The sequence below is a fragment of the Natator depressus genome, chromosome 2 (assembly GCF_965152275.1).
Source record: "Natator depressus isolate rNatDep1 chromosome 2, rNatDep2.hap1, whole genome shotgun sequence".
Classification (NCBI taxonomy): domain Eukaryota; kingdom Metazoa; phylum Chordata; order Testudines; family Cheloniidae; genus Natator; species Natator depressus.
In genome coordinates, this window is record NC_134235.1 from 205,643,189 (window position 1) to 205,669,186 (window position 25,998).

Genomic DNA, 25,998 nt, shown 5'->3' on the forward strand with positions numbered 1-25,998 from the left:
CACCATAGATCTTTCAGCGCTACTTGTCATTGTTACAAGTGGCATGCCTGAGATTTGATCTCTAACAAATGCTGAGCCACAGGCAGGATGGACTTGATGATCTCATAGGTCTTTTCCATCTTTGACTTTCTATGAGATATTGTGCACGTCATCTGTAATATTTCCTGTAAGAGAAGGCACAGCACTTGAAACACTTCCTCCCTTGAAGATTGTTTCATTTCTCCCTGCATGATGCTGTCTAGCAGATAGCCAGCTCAGGCTAGAGCAATATGGTGTATGTAAATATCAAAGAAATCCTAAAAGGTCATTGTGTGTTCAAGCCAATTCATTTGTTAGAATAAATCAAAAGGAGATTTGATTGTATTGTTTTTGCCTATCTGTATTCTGTTGTCTGTTATCACATTAATGTAACTACATGTAAAGTATATCCTGTAATTAGGTAATCCTAGATCAAAAAAAAAAACAAAAAAAAAAAACGAGAAGTTTGTGGCACCTTAGAGACTAACAAATTTATGTTGGTTTTAGCCCATGAAAGCTTATGCCCAAATAAATTTGTTAGTCTCTAAGGTGCCACAAGGACTCCTCATTGTTGATACAGACTAACACGGCAACCCCTCTGAAACCTAGATCAAAGGTGCATTAGTATTAGGATGAGAATTTACTTAATGTGTAAAACTTCATGAAAACTAATGAAAGATTGTTTGGACTGCTGTAAATAAATACACTGATGTGCAACCCAATCACTGATATATAAATAAAAAGAATTGGTGCCTTGGAACTGTAAATGAAGAAGCATGCTAATTTCAAAGCATGGGCCATTGTGTTCGACATTGGGAAATCCACAGACATAGTCTGTGTTTAGTCAACAGAAAGGAAAAACCCATGCTGTGATGGAGACACTAGCCAGATCGCTTTCTGGGGAAGGCAGCTATACAAGTGATTCTCAAAAAGAAAAAGGAGTACTTGTGGCACCTTAGAGACTAACAAATGTATTTGAGCATAAGCTTTCGTGAGCTACAGCTCACTTCATCGGATGTAGCTCACGAAAGCTTATGCTCAAATACATTTGTTAGTCTCTAAGGTGCCACAAGTACTCCTTTTCTTTTTGTTGCGGATACAGACTAACACAGCTGCTACTCTGAAACAAGTGATCCTGTATCTCTGGACTGATGGATTCTGACATGGTGGAATACTGAGTGATTGGACAGAGATCCCTAGAGCTATTCTGTAGGTAACCCTGAGAGACTTATGAAAAACTAGCAGATTCCAAAATAATAGCAGAGATTTAGTACTTACAAACTTTGACTCACTTGTTAATGTATTTTACCTGCTTTAACCTCTCAATAACTCATTTCTTTTTCTTAGCTAATAAACCTTTAGTTAGTTTACTAGAGAAATTGGCTGTCAGCATTATCTTAGATGTGAGATCCAGAGTATCCATTGACCTGGGGTAAGTGACCAACCCTTTGTGGTTGGGAGTAACTTAATGCAAGGTGATTTTTGGTTTTAATAACTCTTCATCACAAAGTCCAGTTTGTCTGGGTAGTAAAGAGAGGCTGGAGATCCTAAGGGGACTGTCTGTGGCTCCTTGGTGAGACTAATATAGTAATCCAGAGCACACATTTGTTACTGGGTTAGTGAAATTCCACCAATTTGGAGTGCCTGCCCTGTTTTTTGACAGTCTGACCTAAGATTGGCACTCTCTGTTGTAAGCCATACCAGAAAACGTGACACCCTGTTTAAGCACTTACAATTTTTCCCCACAAAAAACAAAGAAACAAGCAGTGACTGTATTATTTACAAATATTTATGTTTTGTTTACAGTGAAATCATACTTTAAAGGAGCAAGCAGCCATATATTATCACCTCACAATTAATACTGAGAAGGTCTTTCTTTGGACATAATGAAATTGCAAAAATGTGCAAGCAATATTACCTGTCTTGGCTGTGTTCCTTTTGAGAGGATGTCGAGTAAATCAGCTGAAGAAACAAAATAGAACCGAGGAAAAGCTAAGCGTTTGGTTTCTAAATACTCAGCAAGAGCTTTTTCACAAAGAGAAAGCCTGAAAATAAAAAGAAAATGTTACTGACATTTACGTTTCAGAATTGTATGACAAAAAGGGAAATTTCCTTTTAAGAAGTTGCAAAATAAGAATTAAGTTGTGGGTATTTAAAAGTGGATATATTTGGTGGTATAAACCACCAAAGACCCTGAAGAAGCCATTATAGAAACACTCCGAAGACTTCTCAGGGAGGAATGGGGTGGGAAAGAGGTCATTTGTAGAAAGGAAACTAGATAAGTTTTCTATATTGGTTCAGGAGCAATTAGTAGAGAGACAGAGATAAGCAGGGAATAATAAGATTTCCTCTTATTTTTTTAGGGTAAGTATGGTGAAACGGTTCAGGGAGCACCCTTCTACTGAAGGATACCTCGACCAAGGAATGAAAGCCAAATCTGTAGTGCTGTATAAAGGTAGCAACTGATGATCAGGTGGCAGCTTTACAGATTTCCCTCCATGGAAATTCTCAGACATTATGCTGCCTGACTGAACCAGGACATGCTCCTCTTTCAGGTGATCCTGGAAGTCCCAAAGAGCCAAGCTGCATGGAGACAGGTATCAGCAAAGTCCATGGGGGCACACTGTTTTGGGTAAGTGGATGTCTCCCTCCAACTTATTCCCCTAAAGGGTCCAACTTGAAGGAGTACAGGGTGGGGACAGACACCCTATTGTTGATCAGGGAGGTGGAAATTTTGGGTGGAGGTGGTCTGTTAACCTCAACCAGCAATTAAATCTGGGGAAAGGGAAGTGGCTGCTACTCTGAAGATGTAATACAAGTTTCTCTTTTCTTATAACGTGAGGAGTGGCATATGTTGCCACTGACAGGGGCAGCGAGGCTCTGGACAGCTGCTCAAGTCTCAGGCTGCTTTGAAAAAAAAAAAAAAAACAACCCTTGCTTAGGCCAGTGGTACTCAACCAGGAGTCCAGGGCCCCCTAGGGGACCATGAGCCGGTTTCAGGGGGCCTGCCAAGCATGGAGGGCATTAGACCTTCAAGAGCAGTGGTTCTCAAATTAGGGCCACCGCTTGTTCAGGGAAAGCCCCTAGCAGGCCGGGCCGGTTTGTTTACCTGCCGTGTCCGCAGGTTTGGCCGATCGCAGCTCCCACTGGCCATGGTTTGCCACTCCAGGCCAATGGGGGCTGCGGGAAGCGGCGCAGGCTGAGGGATGTGCTGGCCGCCCTTCCTGCAGCCCACACTGGCCTGGAACAGCAAACCACGGCCAGTGGGAGCCGCGATCGGCCGAACCTGTGGACGTGGCAGGTAAACAAACCGACCTGGGCTGCCAGGGGCTTTCCCTGAACAAGCAGCGGCCCCAGTTTGAGAACCACTGATCTAGGGCCCAGGGCAGAAAGCCAAAGCCCCGCTGCAAGGGACTGCAGCCCAGGACCATGAGCTCCACCACGCAAGGCTGAAGCTGAAGCCTGAGCAACTTAGCTTTGCGGTGCCCCAGTGATGTGGGACCCGAGCAACTGCCCTGCTTCCTACCCCTTAATGCCGGCCCTGGCTTTTATATGCAGAAAAACAGTTGTTGTGAATGATGTGGAGTTTTTATTGCTTGTTGGGGGAGGGGGAGGACTCAAAGAAAAAGGTTGAGAACCCCTGGTTTAGGCTATGCAGAAAAAGCAGCCCACCTCTTCCACTGGCTTGTTATCAGTGCTAGCCACAACAGTACCACCAGACCAGCAGCTAATCATTTTGGCCTCCCAAAATGCATCCCTATAATCAAAGCAAGCTTTCACTGCTCCCCCTGGGTTGGAACCTTTAATGGAGGAGCAAGATTAAAGACATACCTAGTGACATACTCCAGGAGGCTCTATGGTGGATACTGTCCACTATCTCCAGCCCTAAGCATTAACAGACAGACAGACAGACAGAGAGAAAAGAAAAGAAATCTCCCAGTCCCTCAGATCCAACCAGGAAGAGATGGGTGGGGGATATGAAATTTGACCTAAATTAAACTATTTAAAAAACAAACTGACAAAAAAATTGGTAAGTTTATACGATCTAAACCATCAATATTTAAAAAGTGCCTCAAATGGTAAGCTCTCTTTTTAAAGTGTCAGAGTGTCACCTGACGATGGGAAGAAACTATAGATAAAATATCAGCCAGATAGCATAAGGAAATGATTGGGATCTAAAGTAAGGGCCAGTCTATACTAGAAGTGCTACATCAGCACAGCTGCAATGATACAGCTGCGCCACTGTAGTGCTTCTGGTGAAGATGCTCTAAGCAACCAGGAGAGCACTCTCCCGTCAGCATAATTACTTCATCTCCATGAAAGGTGGAAACTCTGTCGGCAGAAGAGCGTCTCCTACTGACAAAGCACTAGTTTGAAGAGCGCTTAGGTCCCTGTAACTTGCATCGCTCATGGGGGTGGCTTTTTCACATCCCATACGGATGTAAGTTATATTGACTTAAGCCCTAAGTCTTTGAAGACAGTATGTTGTTGTCAACCTGCACAAAAGAGCAAACACAGAGGGCAGCCTCCCAGCACTCCTTTACTGATTGTTCCTGACCTACACATTTGAACATATTCAAAATTATAGCTTCAATTTTACCTGTGTTGCAGACTTTCAAGTTTTGCATATAGATTTGGTTTGGTTGCTGCTTCTAGCACATTTTTTGTATTTGCTGTCTCAATCATTAATTCCTGTGTGAAAGTGAAGAGGTGTTAATTCAAACCAAGAAATTCCTTTTCATACCATTTGCTAAAATGAGTTAATAAAGGTCCGCAAGAGTTGGAGAGAATGGTACTAATTAGTTTATTTCTGGTTCCATTTTTAGAACTATTTATTTAGTTTTATAGCTTTTTAAATTGAAGGTAAAAGCATTAAATAAATGTAGAAATACACTACAAGTCAATTGTGCCTGTGGAAAGAAACTTCTGCTGCACTTTCATGATCACTTTCACCTGATCCCTTCTAACAAAAAGAGTGACAAACGGTAGCAGAAAAGTGTTAACTCCCATCATGTTTCTTTGCTTGGACTGAAATATAAATGACCTGATTCTCCACTGCCTTGGATTTTATGTGGTCATTCACACCTACACAAAAAGGCTGAGAAGTGAGCATAAAATACTACAAAATCAGAATGGCAGTGTTTTACAACTCCTTTGCACTGGCATAAATGACTACACAAGATCCAGAGCTACAGAGAATCAAGCCCAAAAGATTCAGATCTCAGTTAAAACAAGATGCATCCATTAGATAAAAAAACTAATTCTAAACGTCTTTTCTTGTTACAATTTGTCCAGCACTGAGCTACTGGAAATATTTGCGATCATCCTATACTATGGACTGGATTATGTCCCTGCCTATATAACCATAAGGGGGAGAAAACTCCTCACACCTTAGATCCAGATTTATAGGGACAAACAGGTGCTGTATACGTGCTTTATTCTGTCACCCAAACCAGTGGATGGGATGGGGCAGAGAGGGGCAGAGGTTGGGTGGAGCATTAATTTCTTCTTCCATGCTTAAACATGTGGGTATTATCTGATAAGGACCAGTAGCAGATCACTACCCCCTAAAGCAGCGTGGAAGTCTATCTGAGCCCTGGCCTGCACTCAAAATTTATACCAACATAGCTATGTTGGTCAGGGGTGTGCAAAAGATTACCCCCCACCTCCCATCAATGGAGCTTATTCTGACAAAACCCCAAGTGCGGCTCCAGCTATCCCGACTGAAGAAGGCTCCTGTCAGCCTAGCTACTGTCGTTCAGGGAGGTAGCGTTCCTATGCGGGATAGATCTCCTCCTTCTATATGATTCAAATACACAAAAGGGCTATTTTGGCATAGAAGTTGTAGTATAGATATAGCCTGAATCAGGATTCTTCTCCCCTGTGCTGATCCTGGTGTGCTGCTCCTTAGCATAAAGGTTTTTTGCACTGTTATATTTGGTTTTCTTCTTATTCATTATTAATGAAGTCTAATTATCCACACATCATAATTAAAATACCAATAATATTTTATGATGTGTATTTAAGATAATGGACACTCTACTTTTCCTAAAATAAAAAGACAAGAGGAACCATTTTACTGTATTACGATAAATTATGTCCTACTAACTTTGAAGTCTGCATCAACTTCATCAAATCTTTTAGCGTCTTCAGGCAGCTGGGTTCTGATATCTTCAGAGCCAAGGAAGATGCTTTCTTGATGAGACCATGTGCGTTGAACTTCCATCCAAATGACAATGACTGAGTCTGCCACATTCAATGTCCTTTGCCAGCTTGTGACTTGTTCAATGAAATATTCTACATACTTACTTTGCAGAATTGTTTGCAACTGAACCTAGAAAAAACAGAAGGAGAGCAGCAAAAAAGTGGTAATCAAAATAACTTATCAAGCACAGGAGCCATAGCTAAGAAAAAACTTTTACAAATGCTCTTGCAACTTATTATTATTGTATATCAGAGCACAAGACATTTTCTAGCCTTGCAAACGGACAACATATTATTAAATGATTTCAAAGAATCTACGAAAATATAAGACCAAGGAGCTGTAATTTTGCTAACTCCTACACAGAGACAGAAATTTTCCTTAAGATATATATAGTTAAACAGCATACATATAATTTTATAGACTAACATCTGGGGCAAACAGGATTCACTGTAAATAAACATTCTAGAAAAAGTTGTGAGTTTAAACTATTAAAAATGCATCAGGAATAATGAGAATACATGTACTGGTAATATTAATACACCAAAGTCTTACCTGGTTGTTCTCTAAAGTTTCAAAAAGCTGTTCATCAGATTTTAATAATGGAGTTCTGGTTCTGTGATGCTCTTCATAGCAGAACTCCATGTTAGCCCATGTTTGGCTGATCTCTGTAAGAATCTGGTTAAAAACGGTAGCGGTAACACTTTTATATACAGTACTTAAGTTTGATGCCTCAGGTTGCAAAACAAAACTGTTCTATTTCAAAAGCAGTATTTGTAAAATACATCATATGCAAAGCAATTAAACACTCTTTCATCTACTGCCATTCATCACATATCCCTTTCCAACTAGGTCACATGAAACTATGTGTGTCAGCCATAAAGAAATTTATGGCTAAGTTTTGTCCATGTTCATGAGTAAATTAATATGAAGCATTGTCATGCCAAAGGATAACAGAAAGAGAAATGGGATTAACCCACCTTCTCAGTGCTCAGCTCTTTCACTGCTTTGTCAACAATGCTTCGCACTTCATCTTCCACCTTATGCAGCTGTAGTCCCAGCAAGTCTGCTAAGGTTGTGCCTTCAGTTATTGACAATCTGACCTGTAAAATAAACAAAATCTTTGTACAAAATATGCCTTGTGAGGTATCATTTAAAACTAATACCTTGCTGGTCAATATCATGGTGAAATGTGTGTAGCAACATTATATGTAAAATTATGGACAGAAGCTGAAACCATGATTGAAGTGTGTTTACCAGACAAGACTGGGGAGCAGGTAAACATGTTTCTCAAAGACAAAGAACAAGCTGACGCATCCAGCCAGATGTCATCAAAGCTGTTGGGCCATCACCTTCAAGTGGCCATTCTTTAGCAAGAAAGGGTGGCCGGAGCAAAGAAATCTGCATCTTAGCAAACAACAGCCTGGAACCTTTTTCACCACCAGACCCCTTGTCTCCATCCTCACAGTGGGAATGAACGTAATCTAGGGGTAACCTTCAGGAAAATGCATCATCAAAAGGAGACAGAACTGTAAGAGTGATGGGCAAAGACACCCCAAGTTCTCTCTCCCTATCCATCTCTCACTCTTGCACCTAAGACAACAAAAGAAGCAAGCCTGTGTGAGCAGATCCTGGCCTGAGAATTTGGTCAGCAATGGTACTGGAAACGTGGTAAGAGATTTCAACTTGAGCCAAGTCTAGTTTGTTAAGTTTACTAGGAAGCTTCCTTTCTCTTGTAACCATTTCTGACTAATTCCTTATACTTGTACTCCCTTAAAATCTATCTCCTTGTAGCTAAATTAACTTGTTTTATTCTTTAATCAAAACTAACCCAGCATTGTGAGCTGTATGAGTAACTCCATTTAGGGTAGCAAACTGTTGTATATTGATTCCCTTAGAGGAGCAAGGGACTTAATATACTGGACTGCCCAGGAGAGGGGTCGACAGCGCAGAACACATGTTTTGGGGAGAAATCATGGGATTGTGTTGAGGTCACCCTACAAGTGGTAACCAAGACTAGTGGAAACCAGAGTGTGACGGATGTGTGGCTGCCAGGCTGCAGCTATGCACAGACTCAGGTGTTACCTGCATGCTGGAAGGCTGTCTGTGAGAAGCCCAGGTGGGAGCTACTGTAGCAAAGCCTTGAGAGACACCAAAGTTCGCAGGGCAGGGGTGACACAGCCACTCATGAGTCTGGATTGCACCCTGGAATGCCATAGATACCCACTGTGCTTTTGTATTGCTCCATCAACTGTACTGGAAATAAGATTCTCTCATTTGGAAATACCTGCCCAACATGGACACATATTCCCTAGTGGAGTATGGCTGAAGCAGGCTTTTAATGTAAGGTAATCTCAAAAACTTCTCCTTATATAGATGTTAGGAAAATTAGAGATCTGTAAAGTCTAAGATTTAAGCAAGGCTTTTATAGTGTTTAAAACGTGGTGCAATTCTCAACGTAGTACTATATCAAGAAATATAAAGAAACAGCCCCTATGTTGAGGTTTTATAGAATCCGATTTAAGTGTCCTCAGGAGTCAATATCCTCACACTAGCCACAGCTATAGTCCTCTGGTGACTATTTTCACCATTGAACTCAGTGCATAGATACTGTTTGAGTGAACTGGCAGGAAACTGAGCGCCAGTCCTCAAGTCAATGGTAGTACTTATAGTGCATAGATGCCAGCACATGAGTAAATCTTTTCAGGATTGGAGACAAAAGCTATGTCTACACCGCCCCACAGTTCAGAAGCATGAATAGCAGTGAGCACCAATGTGCTGCATTGGAACTTCCCTGTGTGGATGCATCAAATACTCTGTAAATTATATTTTCCCTTCCCCATATTGTCACTTCTCCTCCTCTTTTGGTAAGTACATTTCTTTCATGAACTCGAAACCCTCTTTATTTAATATTCCAGTTGTCTTGATTTAGCCAAATCTGTCACCTCAACCAAAACATACTTTGCCCTCATCGTCTATGTTTCTAATTCAGAAGTCATGTCATGCATACTCAGAATTAGAGCTAATTGAAAAATTACTACATTTAAAAATTTTCCTCCAAAAATGGCCTTTTATTGAAGTTGAAATGTTTTGTTTTTCAGTTTTCTATTTTTTCCTTTTCAAAAATAGCTGAAAATTCTATAAAAATTCATGACAAATTACAATCCCCAACCCAAAAAGTTGGTCCATTTGAATTCTACTTTTTTTTGTGAAATTCCTTTTTCAACCAGCTCTATTCCCAAACATTTATGTAAAATGAACCACCCTTTTCCTACACCAGCTTCCCTCTGTGTCTTATCCAGCATCAGCCCCACAATCCACCCTCCCGTTCTTTCAGCCTTTGCTATGAAAAGGTTGTGTGTGTCTTCTAAATAAATAAACCTCATTTGCATCCTTCTCTCTCTCTGGCATTCTTCATTTCATCAGTGGCTCCATCACAACCTTAAAACATTTCATCCACATTACTATTAGCTTGTTTTTAACAATAATTATTTGCAGTATTTTAATCCTGCCAGAATGCTGTGGGACACTGGTCCCATACTTATTCCGAGAGCTGGAAAGGCATGTTACGGCACCTCCCATGTTTGTGTTCTGGGGCTTCTTGAATGCAGCACTCAGCTGCTGCTTATTTGTAAATATTTATAACAGCCTCAGTCAGGATTGGGTTCCATTTACTGGGCACGGTACACACAGAAAAGAGATCATCCCTTCCCGTAATCAAACCCTCCCTTCAAATCTAGTTGGCAACCCTTTTACTAAGCAAGCCAGGTTTGACTTCAGAAGATTGGATTATTCCTTTTGTTCTTGTACAAACTGTAAAGTCACCTCTCAACACAGAAGGGATCTAGGAATCCAAAACCCTCCTTTCTGCGCCAGCAGGATATGGTCTGATCCTGGAAACCAATCATCTCCTTTCATTCCTTCATTTTGGCACCACTAGCTTAATTACACACTGGATGCCACCAAGTACCACTCTACTGATGGCATGAGAAAGCATTATTTGTTGCTGGATACTTACACCTGTTGCATTCATGAGTTGGTGCCAATGTCTCTCTCTTATTGCAGGATTCTGCAATTCTGATACTGCCCTCAGTGATGTCATTAGGTTCTTCACTGTTAACTCCAGACCTATGTATACATCCCAGGAGTGAATTTCCTTGTCCAATGACCACACTTCCTAAGAAACAGGATAAAAATAATGGTCATGGTTACATGCTACTATCATAAAGTCACCATTCATCTTGCTGATAGTGTTTAAAAAAAATTCTTTCCAAAACGTCTCTTCTTACTCCTGGGGGGAATTGTGCCAAAAATTCTGCAACAAAAGGTTTAAATTCTGCGCATAACATTTGCAAATTCTGCATATTTTATTTGTCAGAACAACACAATATAATCACACCAGTTTCAAATATTTTTGGTCATTTATTTCAAAATACCTGTCAGCAAGTACATTTGTAACAATACAGACAACAAAAAAGATTGAGGAAATGCTTTTGACATATAGATTCCTTACTAGGCATATTAATACAGAACTCTGAGTAATAGTTCATTTAAACTACAATACAGAACCGTATTTCCCGCACCCCTCAGAAGCAGTGCAAAGGCTTGGGGGAGTCAGGGGTAATGGAGGAACTGAGGGAGAGGAAAGTAATTGCTGGGAAGAAGCCTGGGTGTGAACTTGGAGGGTTGTTGGGTATGGGTGGGAAAAGTATGGAACAGGGTTTTTTGGGGGAGCGGGGAGGGATTGTTAGGGAACTTCTCCCATGCAGACCCTGGCTGACCCCTAGCCTCTCCCATTCAGTCAATGACTGTGTCCCTGCACTCCCTGTCCCACTCCCCCGATCCCCGTGCCTCCACTCCCATTCATCCCCAGGCTGTCCTCCCCCATTAGCCCTTATGAGCTCATGTGTGATCCCTCCCCCCAGCAGCCCCACGTTTCCCCATAGCCCCTGTCTCATGAACTGGCCAGACAGGCACTGTGAAGAAGGCAGACTCTTTCTTTTCCCTAGCTGGCCAGGAGCTGCTGCTCTGGTCTATTGCCACAGCTCCCTCTGGTGGGCAAAAGGCAGAACTGCAGCAACTTTTAGCAAAATTTTTTCTGCGCAAAAAAAGTTAATTAATGAGCTGCACATATTTTTATGTGCATATGCAGTGGCACAGAATTCCCCCAAGAGTATCTTCTGTACATAAATATGGGAGTCTTAACTATGACAAGATTAGGGATGGTTTTATTTGGGTCATTGGTCATGTTGTTACTTGTACTGTTCTATTGAAAAAGTTTGTAGATTAACCTAGAGCTCTGGATGAACCAGTTTTAAATAAACTGAAAATAAATAAATGAATATATTTACACAGTGATTATAAAAAGATTCTGATTAAACCAGAACCCTCTTCTTTATTATGGCTCTTATGAACTTGGTCTAATATTTTTATAAGTTAGTTTATTGCATGTAAGAAACTACTTCCAACTAGGGGGAAATCTTTGGTACTTGCAGAGATGTGATGAATGTGACATACATGTAGTGTGTAGCAGTTGTCCGGATTAGAGGGACATTATTTATTTAAAACCATGGTTTAAAATTAAGAGAGATTCACAATGGGCCTGATTCTTCTGTCACTTACACCAGTATAAGTAAGGAGTACCTCCACTGAAGTCCAGTTAATTTGGTGTAAAACCAGTCGGGGGGGGGGGGCGGGGGAGATTCATGTCCACAGAGACCTCTCTTTCACTTTTTCCCATGAACCACTGATATAAGAGAGGGTCCTGCCAATTCTCCTGGTATCTCAGTTCCTGTTTCTGATCCAATCTCCCCATGTTCTATAAAACTATTGCCTTCTCCTTTGTAGAACTCCCATCAGGAAATCATCATTAATATTTTAAGGGAAGAAGTTCCATGTTTTCAAAAGGTATTCTTCCCTCTACAAGTGAAAGTCTCCAACAGACTTTCAGTGCTCCTGGACTAGCAAAATCTGTCCAAATACAGAACACAAACACCTGCAAATTCCACTGATCTCTGGACTAATGGCTTTTAACTGCAGAAGCCCCCACATAGAGCCCCACCTTCTTTATATTTTCCGACTGCCTCAATTCAGAAAAGTAACAGTGAGATTTTACCATATACACTCACAGCATGAGGAACCTAAGCCAGAAGGATAAAAAGGTTTAAAGAAAAAAAAAAAAAAGTTCCAGAATGTTCAGTTTGGACACAAGCAACAAATAAACTGAAACATCAGATAGTGGGTGGGGAAAGTGAAAAAGGGGTGGCAGGGAGACAGATAAATTGTTGCAATAGACAGCAATGGAACCTGCCTTGGCAAACCTTCTGAGCTCTGCATCCATCTGTTCCACATTAATCTGTCTCCACTGGGTTTTATTCCAATCATCAATGTTGCTCTGAAACAGTAAGTACAGATAAAAGTGTCAACAGTAGTCGGTGAAAACAAGCTTCTGCTATATAGTAGATAAATGGATAGGATGGGTGGTTCTATCATCCAGTGATAGCCCAAGTTCTTGAAACAGTATCTCTACTTTTCAAGCCTGCACCACCACTGCCAGCCCAGACTGTACCAAATAACCCATTGTCTTCCAGGCTAAAACATGAAACAGGTATTAAAGCCATTTCAAGTTTTAGTCTCTGATAATGCCAGTAGAGCCATGTGTGTATATTCATTTATTATACTATACATAGTACTGTATCTACATTTCTAGATATGATAGGATATACACACATGAAACTGCCATGAACACTTATCAGACCTGCCAAAAACAAACAAACCCACACCTCTCCTTTACCATGTTAATGGGGAAAGAAAAAACAGCAAAATCCTGACCGTTTGTTTTAGGAAAAAATATCCGCTTTCTTGGAGTGAGTAGAATTTTACAAGGCTGATGTAACATGAAGGTGTCAACTGAATGTAAGTGCTTTTCTCTTTAAACTTCACAACACAGCCTGTCAGACTTAATGCTGCTTTAATATACAGCATGGATACCACACAAAATACAATATGCAATGTGTTTAATACAACATAACTCTGCCTTCTCCCTGTTTTACTATCCATTGAGATGGCAAACAAAATGTATACCTTTGTGGTTAGACTACATATCTTTTACTGCATAACTCATTCTGGACATGGTTTAAAATTTCTGCAGCCTCAGGTGAAATACAGTACCAAAAGGAAACAGGGTTCTAGATGTACCCAGCCTCCAGGGTTCCCTGCTAGACTATCAGTGTTTAGTATGTTAACTACAGTAACTGATACCACCACTTTTTGTCACGGACTCATAGGGTGAAATCCCAGCACCAATGAAATCCATGGAAATTTTGTTATTGAGTTCAATGGTACCAGAATTTCACTGCTAGTGTGAAAGGTGCACAGGGTGGTAGAGATCTGAAGACAGAGCTAAGGCTGTTGTTTCGGTATCTTAAACTCTTTCTTTCCATACTTTGCAATGCATATTTGTTTTAACTCTGCAATTCCTTTACCCTAACGCTGAATTTTCTTGCTTTCTGGATTTTTGGTCCGTCTTTTTTAAAAAAACAAAAGTAGAACCAAAAACGTCTGTAACAATGTTTCTTTTTATTCCTTAGGTAACTGATATGTATTTACAATCTTCCCGTCAGCTTAAAGTTTTGGGTTGTGGGGTTTTTTTTGTTTTGTTTTTATAATGCAAGCATTTTGAAAGTAGTTAAAATTGAGAAGAGCAATATTTTGATCTTCATACTCCTATATACCATCTTTTTATCAATAATTTTTAAAAATTGAAAACAGAAAGTTCCCACATTTACAGCTTAGCTTTTAAAAACTTCCTTTAGAATAAAACTATGAATGCTTCAAGAAACCCTTAAGATAGTGCATTCAGAATAGTTTCCAGAGCTATAATGTGCCTTTAAAAAACAAATAAAACCTCTTACTGTAACATAAATATTTGTATCCCACACTTCCTTGAGCAACCGTATTTCTTTGCGACACTGTTTTATTTGTTTGTAATCTGGAACAGCCACTTCAAAAAGATTTGCATATTTCTGCATTTGTAAAATTTCTTCTTCCAATGCCTCAAGCTCTCGATTTTCCTTGGAGGAAAAGAAGACTCATGAATATAAATTATAAAATAGGTCTAGGTAAGTTCAGAATGACAGTCAAATCAGTATATCTGAAAACAAAAGCCTGCAGCAAATATTGTAGAGATGTTACATGTTTCACTTTCAGTCTTTCATATTTCAGAGGACTACTGGGTAGTATACGCAGTTATATTCCATACGTATATACACAAAAATGTAGGGACTACAATGTAGAATTTCACTTAATGTACCACTGTTGCTTTTGATTTCTTGTAATAAATACACAATTTTGCCTCTCCGGGCAAATCACTTTTCTCATTATCAGTATAAAGTTGTTCTGTGAACTGAGTAAAAATTAGTACCATTTCAGGGTTTTTTTATATATAAAAGTATCACTATGATGCACCATTTGTATGCATTTTGTACTATATAGTGCAGCATGCTTGCATGTTTCTTCAAAAAGAAGACAGTGTAAAATGCATTCAAAAGTGCATCCCACTAATACTTTTTAAAGGAATATGCAAGTACACAGTAAAAATAAAAAACAAATGCAATGTGTTTTAATGTGGTTTTAAGAGCTACAGATAGAAATACAGCAGGTAAATCTCAAGCTCTATCAGTTCCATGTCAAATACAAAATGTGCAATTATTTTAATGCATAAACTGAAACTTTAATTTTATACTGAAAGATTTCTAAGAAAATGTGCATTTCTGTTATTTTCCCATTACCTTATCTAGACGTACATATGGATTTTTTGCATCAAAGCAAAAGGGAGCTTCCACCCTAAATCTTTCTCTGAATTCTATCTGCTTCCCCTGATGAAAAGAAATACAGGCAATAAATTGTCAATGATCTTATTCTCATTGGAAACAGGTTAGAAAACTGAATTCAGAGTTCAGCTTACATCAAACGAAGCACATTTTTTTCTGATTAGCGTGACCTCAGAAGTCTGAAGGGGAGCAACTTCATGCTTTCTGGATGCAGCAATTTTTTTGGTGGTATTCCATTTTTCAGGCAACTCCTGTTGAACAAGGTAAAATTATCTCATCTGAGACCTTTAAGATTTCACACAGCAGAATAGATCACTTAGAAACCATCTATACATACTGTTGATATCACCTCAAATCTCTCGAATATTCACGGAACAATTAACTTTCATTATTATTTCACAACTTGGCTTTTTGGACAAAGAAATTGTGTAGGACATTTTAACAGTAAGTTAGATGTGGCAGGGTTTTTTCCTTGCAGTGGCTTGGTAGGATTGATTTTAGTAGCCGCAGCACAATAAGTCAAACTTTTCTGAAAATACAGAATAACTAAAATGCACTTCACTAAGCTATTCCATGTAGATGTCAATATAAATCATATAAAACCTAAGATACGAGGTACTGGGCACCTCTTACGCAGTGACTGGAGCACTCAACTCTCATTGCCTCGACATATCAGAGATTCAGAGGCCATTCAGGGGCTATTATATTGTAATAGTGCAGTCAGGATTAAGGCCCATTGTGCTAGACTTACACAACCACACATGTGAAATCCCTGCCCTGAAAAATTAATCTAATTTGAAATATGATGCAACAAGTAGATAACAAGAAGCAGTAGATGTGGTATATCTTGGACTTTAGTAAGGCTTTTGATGCTATCTCAGATGATGTTCTCATAAACAAATTAGGGAAATACAACCTAGATGGAGCTACTATAAGGTGGGTGGAGAACTGGTTGGAAAGACCATTCCCAGAGAGTAATTATCAGTGGTTCACAGTCAAGCTGGAAGGGCAGATCAAGTGGGGTCCTACGGGGATCAGTTCCGGGTCCAGTTCTGTTCAATATCTTCATCAGTTATTTAGATAATGGCCACTTACAAAGTTTGCCGAGGATACCAAGCTGGGAGGGATTACCAGTGCTTTGGAGTATAAGATTAAAATTCAAAATGATCAGACCATTTGTCTAGTTTGTCCAGAAGTAAGTGGGATGAAGTTCAATAAGGACAAATGCAAAAGTACTCTACTTCAGAAGAAACAATCAATTGCACACATACAAAATGGAAAAGGGAAGACCGAGTACTGTGGAAAGGGATCTGGGGGTTATAGTGGATCATAAGCTAAATATGAGTCAACAGTTTAATGCTGTTGCAAAAAAAAAAAAAATTCTGGGATGTATTAGCAGGACTGTTGTAAGCAAGACACGAGAAGTAATTATTCTGCTGTACTCTGCGCTGATTAGGCCTCAACTGAGTAGTATGTCCAGTTCTGGGCACCACATTTCAGGAAAGATGTGGACAAACTGAAAAAAGTCCAAAGAAGATCAATAAAAATGATTAAAGGTCTAGGAAACATGAACTATGAGGGGACATTGAAAAAAAAATGTGTTTGTTTAGTCTGGAGAAGAGAAGACTGAAGGGGGACACAGTAACAGTTTCCAAGTACATAAAAAGGTTGTTACAAGGAGGAGGGAGAAAAATTGTTCTCTTTAACCTCTGAGGATAGGACAAGAAGCAACGAGCTTAAACTGCAGCAAGGTCAGTTTAGGTTGGATATTAGGAAAAATTTCCTGTCAGGGTGGTTAAGCACTGGAATAAATTGCCTAGGAAGGTTGTAGAATCTGTCATTGGAGATTTTAAAGAGCAGGTTAGACAAACACCTGTCAGCGATGATCTAGATAAAACTTAGTCCTGCCTGGAGTGCAGGAGACTAGACTACAAGACCTCTCAAGGTCCCTTCCAGTCCAATGATTAAGTAAACATAAGAAATTATTGGAAAGGAAGAGGATGAAGTTAACAAGAATAAGATCATATGGTTACATATTTTTGCCGTGTGCACAACTTTGATGGTCCTTAGTCATTTGAAAGTTTTTTCCAGAAGTTATATCCACAAAAATCAGCAACCAAGTCAACAATTGGTTGGTTGATGATTTCCAGACATCACAACAAAAGATCTTGAGAAGTTTGATATGGAGGGTCGAGGAGCAGAGTGGGAAGGGAAGAGTATAACCAACAGTAATTGCCAGAAATGACTCAGTAAGATAATGCAATGATTTGGTAGTCTGTAATGAAAACATTCTAACTGTGAGGCTGGAATCACTGGGTCAAGTGATTAAGTGCCCCTAAAATTCATGCATTCAGCAGAAGCAAATAGGGCAATGAACAATTAACTTCTGTAAATGCAATTAAGATAAGATTAAGTTCTTTTAAAATTTATAAGTTAATTTTCAATTTTTCATGGAAGACCTACACATGAGGAAAATATGAGTTCCAGGTTGCTAATTTTTCACGTTAGTTCCTTCTAGGCAAGAGCTTGTTGGCAGAACAATGACACACAACCCTTTATAAGAAACATACGCTATCTGTAGTTTGACAGCCAGATCAAAGTGGAAAAGAATAATTTGTAACATTTCTGGGGAGGTGGGAAACCCCACTCCAAAAAACAAGGACAGTGCTATGAAAGCTGGTCCTGGCCCTCTCATTGGTGGGTGGATGGGAGGGAAATGAGCAAACAGGAGCTGGGCAGAGAAATGGCAGGCTCAACTTTCTGTGGCAAGCTCTCCTGGGAAGAAGGTACAGCACACAGTGATGTGAGCACCAATTGGCTATGGTAATAGCAGCAGGGACACAGCCAGCAGCGAATCAGCTCTGGGCTCAGGGACAAGCCCAAGGCAGCCTAAACATGTGGTTCCTCAAGCCTGCATTGCACCGCATGTAGGAATCTGACAGAGCTAAAAGGGAATGAGATGCTTCACTCCGTGACTGAGAGGCTGAAGCTGGCGCAAAAGCTGGATAAGATGTGGCAGCAGCTGGCAGCAGTTTTGTTTGTGCTGAGAGAGAGGGACAGATGAAAGCTGCTATAGAAAAGATCACACAGAAAGCTGCCTAGACTCAGCAAGGAAGCAAAGGTAACCTTTGTCTGGGACCGACACATACTCCTGGGGGAATTCTGCACCAAAAAATTAAAAATTCTGCATGCAATATTATAAAATTCTGCAAAATTCTGCATATTTTATTTGTCAAAATAACAGAATATAATCCCTCTGGTTTCAATTATTTTGGTAATTTATTTAAACTACAATACAATGGATGGAGAATGAGAGTGGGGAGCACTGGAGGAAATCCCCAAACCTCCTTGCCTAACGGTAATGTAACTAGGTTTGACCCTTTATTTCTAGTTATTAGTCAACCAATATGCAGCCGTGTGCTCAGTGTTACATCATAGGCAACTGAAGAGCAAGTGAGGGCTGTGGAATCAAACTCACAATTTATATTAGCTACTGAATATCTCCAGAAAGGTCAGTAGCAAACAGTTCATGGAGCACATTCTGATAGGAAATTTTTTTCAGTCCAAAAATGTAGACCATTTCTAATCACAAAATCAACACAAGCATTTACAAGGCTGTACTGTCCTTTACACCACTCTGGCAATGTAAAGGAGCCTTACAACTTTTACACCTGTTTTATACTCCTCAGGGAATTCACAAAGAGAATGGGAACAATTCACTAAGCAGGCAGACTGCTAGATTCTGCTCTGCCTGAGGGGACAGTGCTTGTCCCATGCCTACCTCCTCAGTAGCTCCGTGAAGCCCTGCCCCTCCATGCCAAGCCTGCTGCAATAGCGAGAGAGAGAGAGAGAGAGAGAGAGTGTGTGTGTGTGTGTGTGTGTCTCTCTCTCTCACACACACACACACACACCCCTGCACAGCCCCCCAACCTCGGACAGTGATTTACATCTCTACTGGCTGCTCCAGGTGCCCGAACCAACCTGCCTGTGCTGCCGGGGAGGGGCATGTGACCGTTCTGATGGGGAAGCAAAGGGAAACGGCAAGGAGTAATTTTTCTGCAGGGAAGCAAAGAAATCTGCAGGGGACATGAATTCTGTGCACATACAGCGATGTAGAATTCCCCCAAGAATAGACACAGTGACATTGCTGATAAAGTTGAGAGAGTTTTTTACTGATAAGTGTTTGGAATGCTTTCTAGATGAATTCCTGATTCCCCAATAGGCAGACAGAGGGGGTATGCACCCCAAGATGAGTCATGGGTGCTAAGAACTCACTAGTGACAAAGGGGTCCCCCTACTGCATTTCATAAATGCAAGTAAAAATAAATGTGACAAGCCAAATTGAGTTTTGGAAAACAGGATGTGTACTGCCTATGTATTAGCTGCTGATTTCACTATAAACCTTTACAAAAGTAACTTCTCTTTCCAAAAAAAGTTCACGTTGTTCTAGACCATTTTAGAACTCAGAATTTTGTGCATGAAATGCTGTTTTTGCATGGAGATAAGAAATTTAAAATATTTTACGCAAATTCCTTTTTGTCCCAACCTCCCCATCCCCAAATTCAAATTCAAAGTTTTCTAGGCAAGACTGAGATGTTGGTAGGAAGAAGGAAGCTCTTTGGAAAACTTGCCCTCAATAATAGAAATATTATAGTGAAGGCATCTGCCCTAGTTTGCAGTCTTGGAGTCTTTTTATACTCCTCAATGCTATTGGATGCCCAAATTAACATGGTGGCAAAAAGCACCAAATTTCAGCAATTGGCCAGAAGATTGCACCTCATGCTAGCAGCCTCAGACCTTGCTACAGCTACCCATGCATATGTAACCTTGAATCTTGATGGTCTTCAAAGCCACACAACTTGAAAAAGTTTCAAATGGTACAAAATGCAATAGCCTGCTTAGCAACACAGACCATTATGAGCTCATCACTCCACTGACTCCCCACAGAGTCCACAGTTCAGTGCAAGGTTTCTGTCCTGATATTCTAAGTCTTTCATGGGATTGGCCCTAGGTGCCTGAGAAGTTCCTTCTCCATACGTGATCATAATAGCCATATTTCACTGGAACCATGAAAAGTCCGCTCCTAGGGGGCGGCTTGCGAGTGCAGGGGACAGAACTTTCACAGGAGCTGGACCTAGTCTATCGAATTCACAGTCTGAGGTGGCAAAAATAGACTATGGTCCCCATCCTGTTCAGAACTAAATTGCAAACAGTTCTCTGACTTGGTTTTCCCCTCAATAAGGTCTTCACATACAAAGAAAACAAATAAATTTAAAAATTTTTATAAGAGCTACTTTTTCTATGGCTGGGAAGAAAGTGACTGCAATTATAAATTTCTACATGATTGTGAAATGCTCAGATAGAATGGTGAGGGGCCATATATATACATAAGTATGGAGTGTTCTTTTTTATTTTTAATCTTACAATACCTCTAACTGGACATAAACTTGGTCTGACATCTTCTGTCCATAGCTTTCCAACAGTGTAATAGTCTCTTTTAGAGGTTCAAAGAGCTCATCAGTAGATGCCTGTCTGTCTCTTACAGACAGCAGATGCCCCATGATTTCTACTAGTCCATTATAATCTCTTTCATTCACTTCTTTTTGGAGTCCAGCATCTGTCACTTTTATGAACTCTTCTAAGTCAGTCAGACTATCAAAAGAGAAGAAAATAAGATTTCAACTCTGAAAACCTTTTCTTAAATGAATGTGATCCAATGTACAATGATCTTTAAAATTAATTTCCATTATGGTTACTTACCTTTTTCATTCAGAACATCTTAAAACAGTTTTGGCCTGACTTTTAAAGGTGCTGAGCACCTGCAGCTTAGATTGACAGCAATGAGATTTGCCAGTGCTCAGCAATTTTGAAAGTCAGGTCATTTACACCTAATTAAAAAGCACTGTTAAAAGTCTATCCCATTATACACAAATATTTTAACACATCCATCTTTAAGATTGCATATTAGCAGCACAAATTCTGCCTGGATGTACAGTCTGTCAAACTGGGAGGAGCGGTAGATACGCTGGAGGGTAGGGACAGGATACAGAGGGACCTAGACAAATTAGAGGATTGGGCCAAAAGAAATCTGATGAGGTTCAACAAGGACAAGTGCAGAGTCCTGCACTTAGGACGGAAGAATCCCATGCACTGCTACAGGCTAGGGACCGAGTGGCTAGGCAGCAGTTCTGCAGAAAAGGACCTAGGGGTTACAGTGGATGAGAAGCTGGATACGAGTCAACAGTGTGCCCTTGTTGCCACGAAGGCTAATGGCATTTTGGGCTGTATAAGTAGGGGCATTGCCAGCAGATGGAGGGACATGATCATTCCCCTCTATTCGACATTGGTGAGGCCTCATCTGGAGTAGTGTGTCCATTTTTGGGCCCCACACTACAAGAAGGATGTGGAAAAATTGGAAAGAGTCCAGTGGAGGGCAACAAAAATGATTAGGAGGCTGGAGCACATGATTTATGAGGAGAGGCTGAGGGAACTGGGATTGTTTAATCTGCAGAAGAGAAGAATGGGGGGGGGGGATTTGATAGCTACTTTCAACTACCTGAAAGGGGGTTCCAAAGAGGATGGATCTAGACTGTTCTCAGTAGTAGCAGATGACAGAACGAGGAGTAATGGTCTCAAGTTGCAAGTGGGAGAGGAGGTTTAGGTTGGATGTTGGAAAATCTTTTTCACTAGGAGGGTGATGAAGCACTGGAATGGGTTACCTAGGGAGGTGGTGGAATCTCCTTCCTTTGAGGTTTTCAAGGTCAGGCTTGACAAAGCCCTGGCTGGGATGATTTAGTTGGGGATTGGTCCTGCTTTGAGCAGGGGGTTAAACTAGATGACCTCCCGAGGTCCCTTCCAACCCTGATATTCTATGATCCTATGATAAACAAACAAGTTTAAGGTAATGAGGTTGCACAGAGTGTAAATCAGAGCAAAATTCAGTTTACTGAAATATTACATTATTTAATAGACATTAATGACTATTAAGAAGAAAACAGCAAGTTAGAATTATTCTGAAAAATAGGGTGCATTTTTACCTGTCAATGACAAATCTCAAAAGATGTTCCTTGAACATCCAGCTCCATTTCTTAATAATGTTTAACAAACTCATTCTGAAAGGTTTCACATCCACCTTAAACCAGCTTTCAAATGTTCTGAAGTCTTCAAACTTGCTCATCTGAATGTAAAGATTCTCATAGATGTCAATCTACAGCAGATAAAAGATTATATTACATACACAAACATATCATCAAATAATTACAACCCATTCTTAATGGGGACCACATCCTGAAAAAACCTTTCCAAAACTCCCTCTTCTGGCCTTCAAACACCCCCTGCAATCTCACCAAACTCATCATCAGGAGCAAGCTCCCCACAGACCAGGACACACCAACTCAGAGCAGCACCAGATCCTGCCAGAACAACCGATGCAAAACTTGCAGACATATCTCCACTGCTACAATGATAAACACCCCCCCACACACAACACATCTTTCAAGAGCCACGGGTCCTACATGTGCCTACAACATGTAATATACCTCATCCAGTGCATCAAATGCTCCAATAACTATGGGGGTGAGGCCAGACAATCACTACGCTCTCGAATAAACTCACACGGAAAAATGATAAAGCCAAAAACATCATATCAGCTTTGGGTGAACACTTTTTACAAAACAATCACTCCACATCTGATCTTTCAATACTCATCCTCAAAAGGAAACCAGCACAACACCTTGAAATGGCGAGCCTGGGAACTTAAATTGATAATGCAGCCAGACACTAAAAATTATGGACTCAGAGACACTGGTTTTAAACTCACTACAACAATTTGTAACACAGCTAACTGCCTGCTAACCCTTAGCAGCCCACTTCAAAACCCTTTTGCACAGCAATCTAACCCTTATTACCCACTCCATTTCACGTGGCCTCTTACAAGATGCCTTACCCCATATGCTTCATCTGTCCCAACTTGTATTTAGTTCAGACACGGATATCCTTCCCCAACCCTGAAAAACGCTGTGGAGCTCAGAAGCCTGTCCCTTCCACCAATAGACATTGGGCCAATAAAAGATATTACCTCACCTACCGTGTCTCACTCAAATATAAAGTAAGTTAAAGCTGCAAATGACTATTTGCTTGCTTGCCTGTTGTTTAAACTGCTCAGTAGTAGGCGGCTGTTCAGGCACTCCCTCATCGGCATGAGCTTCTCTCTCTTCGGAAGTTAAAACATGACCATACAGCAGAAACTGCTTCATAAACTCAGCCCGGTCATCGACCCAGAGATAAGCATAGGTGTCCAGAGAATTTCTATAGTCTAGGGCTTTCCTGATAACATCTGCCACTCTGTCCATAATCTCCTGCCTGATCTCAGATAGATCTAACATGTTGTCCATATCGCTCTAGGTATGAAAAGAGAAGTAGTTATTTTACAGCTGTAAGCCAACTATATTAAGTATTGGGTTAATATTAATACATAAATCATTAACTAGTTTACACTTGCTGTCTGACTGCAAAACTCAGGAATCCCCATCACCACTGCCACCAAAAACTGCAAAGCTACGTCTGTCAGGGATTGTCTAAGTATAGTTTGTCCAGCCTTAGTGCAAGGGACTGAACGTTTGAGGTTCCTTCCAGCCCTACATTTCAGTGATTCCATAAACAATCTGGGCAGCTCTCTATATTTCTGGATACAATGCCATATACAGTACTGACACAAACAGTCATTTCAAAACAGGAGTAGAGATCTTCAGCAAGCTAGTTGAGGCTGAACATCTCAGGGAATTAATATAATTCAAATCTCCAGGTGGAGGATGTTGCCCTTCTCATCTCCACAACTAATTAAGCTTTGGTTACCGAAAAGGTCACTTTGTGGACCTTCAGGGCTGAGAAGGACAAACAAGGAAGATTGAATCTCACACCAAGAACAAAAAGATAAGTTTTATTACAAATATCATGCATATTTTTAAATATACATTTCAGGTAACTCTTTTTCCAAATTTTGTTTAAATCTGTTTAAAGGGACAACTTTTTTCTAGTGTGCAATTTTTTCTCTTTTTAATATATCATAGAAAACAGACATATAGGGCTAGATTCTCTTCCAACTGACATGGGTAAAAATTAGGAGTAACTTTATTGAAATCCATAGAGGTTACACTGATGTTTGTATTCTGAGGTCCATTGATTTTTACAAGACTTAGTATTTACAATCTGATGCTATTTGCACATTATTGCAGTGACAAGGGTGTGGCCAATCAAGCTTAACGGTTGGAGCAGAAGGTCAAAGCCAAAGATAGCATCAGATACCAAACCAAAGATCAGAGCTGGAGACAGAATCAGGTGCAAGGCCAGGGGTCAGAGCTGGAGACAGCATCAGGGTAAGGCAGGTGTCTGGGGTAGGGCAGAACAGCAGGAACTAGAAGTAAACAGGAGTCTGGATGGGAAGACAGGAACCAGGAGCAGGAGGGGAAGCAGGAACTGGGAACAGGCAGGAATGCAGGGGTCAGGAGTCAGGTAAGCAGAAGGGGGCCGTAGTCTCAGCCAGCCAACAATTCCTCTAATTGCTTGGACAACTTCCTGGTTTATATACTACACCTTAGCCAACTGGGGAGCTGGATGTTTCCCCAGATTGGGAGCTTTGAGGGCAGGGGCCTCTGCAAGCTAGCCCTTCCTTGGACCTTTCCATAATTACTCAGGTACCGAGGGGCTGAGTAGCGGTCGTGACCTGAGCGCTGCCTGTGGGCCCAGCTTTGAGGCTTGTGGTCCCTCCCTCACAATGATGCATTAATTGTGGAGCTCAAATTTTTTGCAATCCACATTTATTTTAAATTAAATTAGATTTATTACTCCCATGTATATGGAGAAAGTATAAAATACCTGGTAATTTTCTACTTCCAAGTGTGCTGCTACTCTTTTCACCTGGGCAGACATTTTGAAAACATTGCTCAAAAGTTCTTCTACTAGGTCATAAAAGCCATCTCCAGCCTCTTTATCAAGTGAAGGTTTAAATTCGATCTCTGAGGCGCTAAGGATCATTTGTGCCTGAAAAAATGGAGCAGGCTTCAAACCTCTCTCTGTGTTCTTCAAGAAGAAGTCTAAATTGTGCATTATTGTATTAAAGAAACCATCAACTATAATGTCATCAATGTACTCTATATAAATCTTCCAAGAGTCTGAGGAGGAATCTGCTTTGAAGAGCTTTAAGTTTTCCTGGGAAAGAAAAAACAAGTTACAAAATGTTTTAAATCATACAATTATCTAGTGCAAATGATTCATCATTCAACATATTTAACTGCTTCAATACCATTTTATGTGGTAAGTATCTAGGACAAAATAAGATTCCAGTGAAACCCATTGTAACAAGTATGGCCCTGATCCTAAAATCTGGTCTGCCTGGGTGGACCTTGCACCTGTTTGCAGCCCCTTGATGTTAGTGGAACTCTGTGCACGGACAGGGTTCCTGTATGTATCAGATTGCACTACAGGGCCTGAATTATGATGTTACATTGTGATTTCAATGGAGCATCACCATGTTGAAAGAATATCACTGCACACTACTATAGCACATTACTGCTTGTTCTGCACTCCAGTGTAAGCCCTTATTAGGTTTATCTTCATATAATACTTTTCAAAAAGATAAAAATCCTCATCTGGTCTAGTTCTTAAATAAAAACAAACTCTTTACTTGCCACTATCAATAAACAGAGATTAGAACATGGACCAGAAGATGATGTCAAGGTAATGGCATAAAAAAAAAAAGTTATTGGATAAAGAAAAAATATTTAACGTCTATTTTCTCTTTCATCTGACATGCAATTTGTGCAAGAAAACAGACAAGCAGAGAATTTTCAAGGAAGTGAGCAAAAAAGGGGGCAAGGCATGCAAGGAATTGGGGTGGGAAATCTTTTTTCATGTCAGTACTTCGATACAGAATTACTTTCTTGCAGATTA

The 25,998-nt window shown here is 40.4% G+C and overlaps 1 protein-coding gene across 1 annotated transcript in view; it reads right to left on the minus strand.

Annotated features, from left to right (window-relative positions):
- Positions 1 to 25,998, minus strand: part of DNAH11 (dynein axonemal heavy chain 11) — a 276,304-nt gene that overhangs the window by 195,279 nt on the left and 55,027 nt on the right. Inside the window, 14 exon segments of the mRNA XM_074945797.1 lie at positions 1,937 to 2,063; positions 4,619 to 4,710; positions 6,128 to 6,352; positions 6,776 to 6,898; positions 7,201 to 7,323; positions 10,239 to 10,393; positions 12,527 to 12,614; positions 14,134 to 14,292; positions 15,010 to 15,096; positions 15,186 to 15,302; positions 20,481 to 20,703; positions 22,089 to 22,258; positions 23,196 to 23,450; positions 24,925 to 25,257. Coding sequence (XP_074801898.1) covers positions 1,937 to 2,063; positions 4,619 to 4,710; positions 6,128 to 6,352; positions 6,776 to 6,898; positions 7,201 to 7,323; positions 10,239 to 10,393; positions 12,527 to 12,614; positions 14,134 to 14,292; positions 15,010 to 15,096; positions 15,186 to 15,302; positions 20,481 to 20,703; positions 22,089 to 22,258; positions 23,196 to 23,450; positions 24,925 to 25,257 — 2,277 coding nt within the window.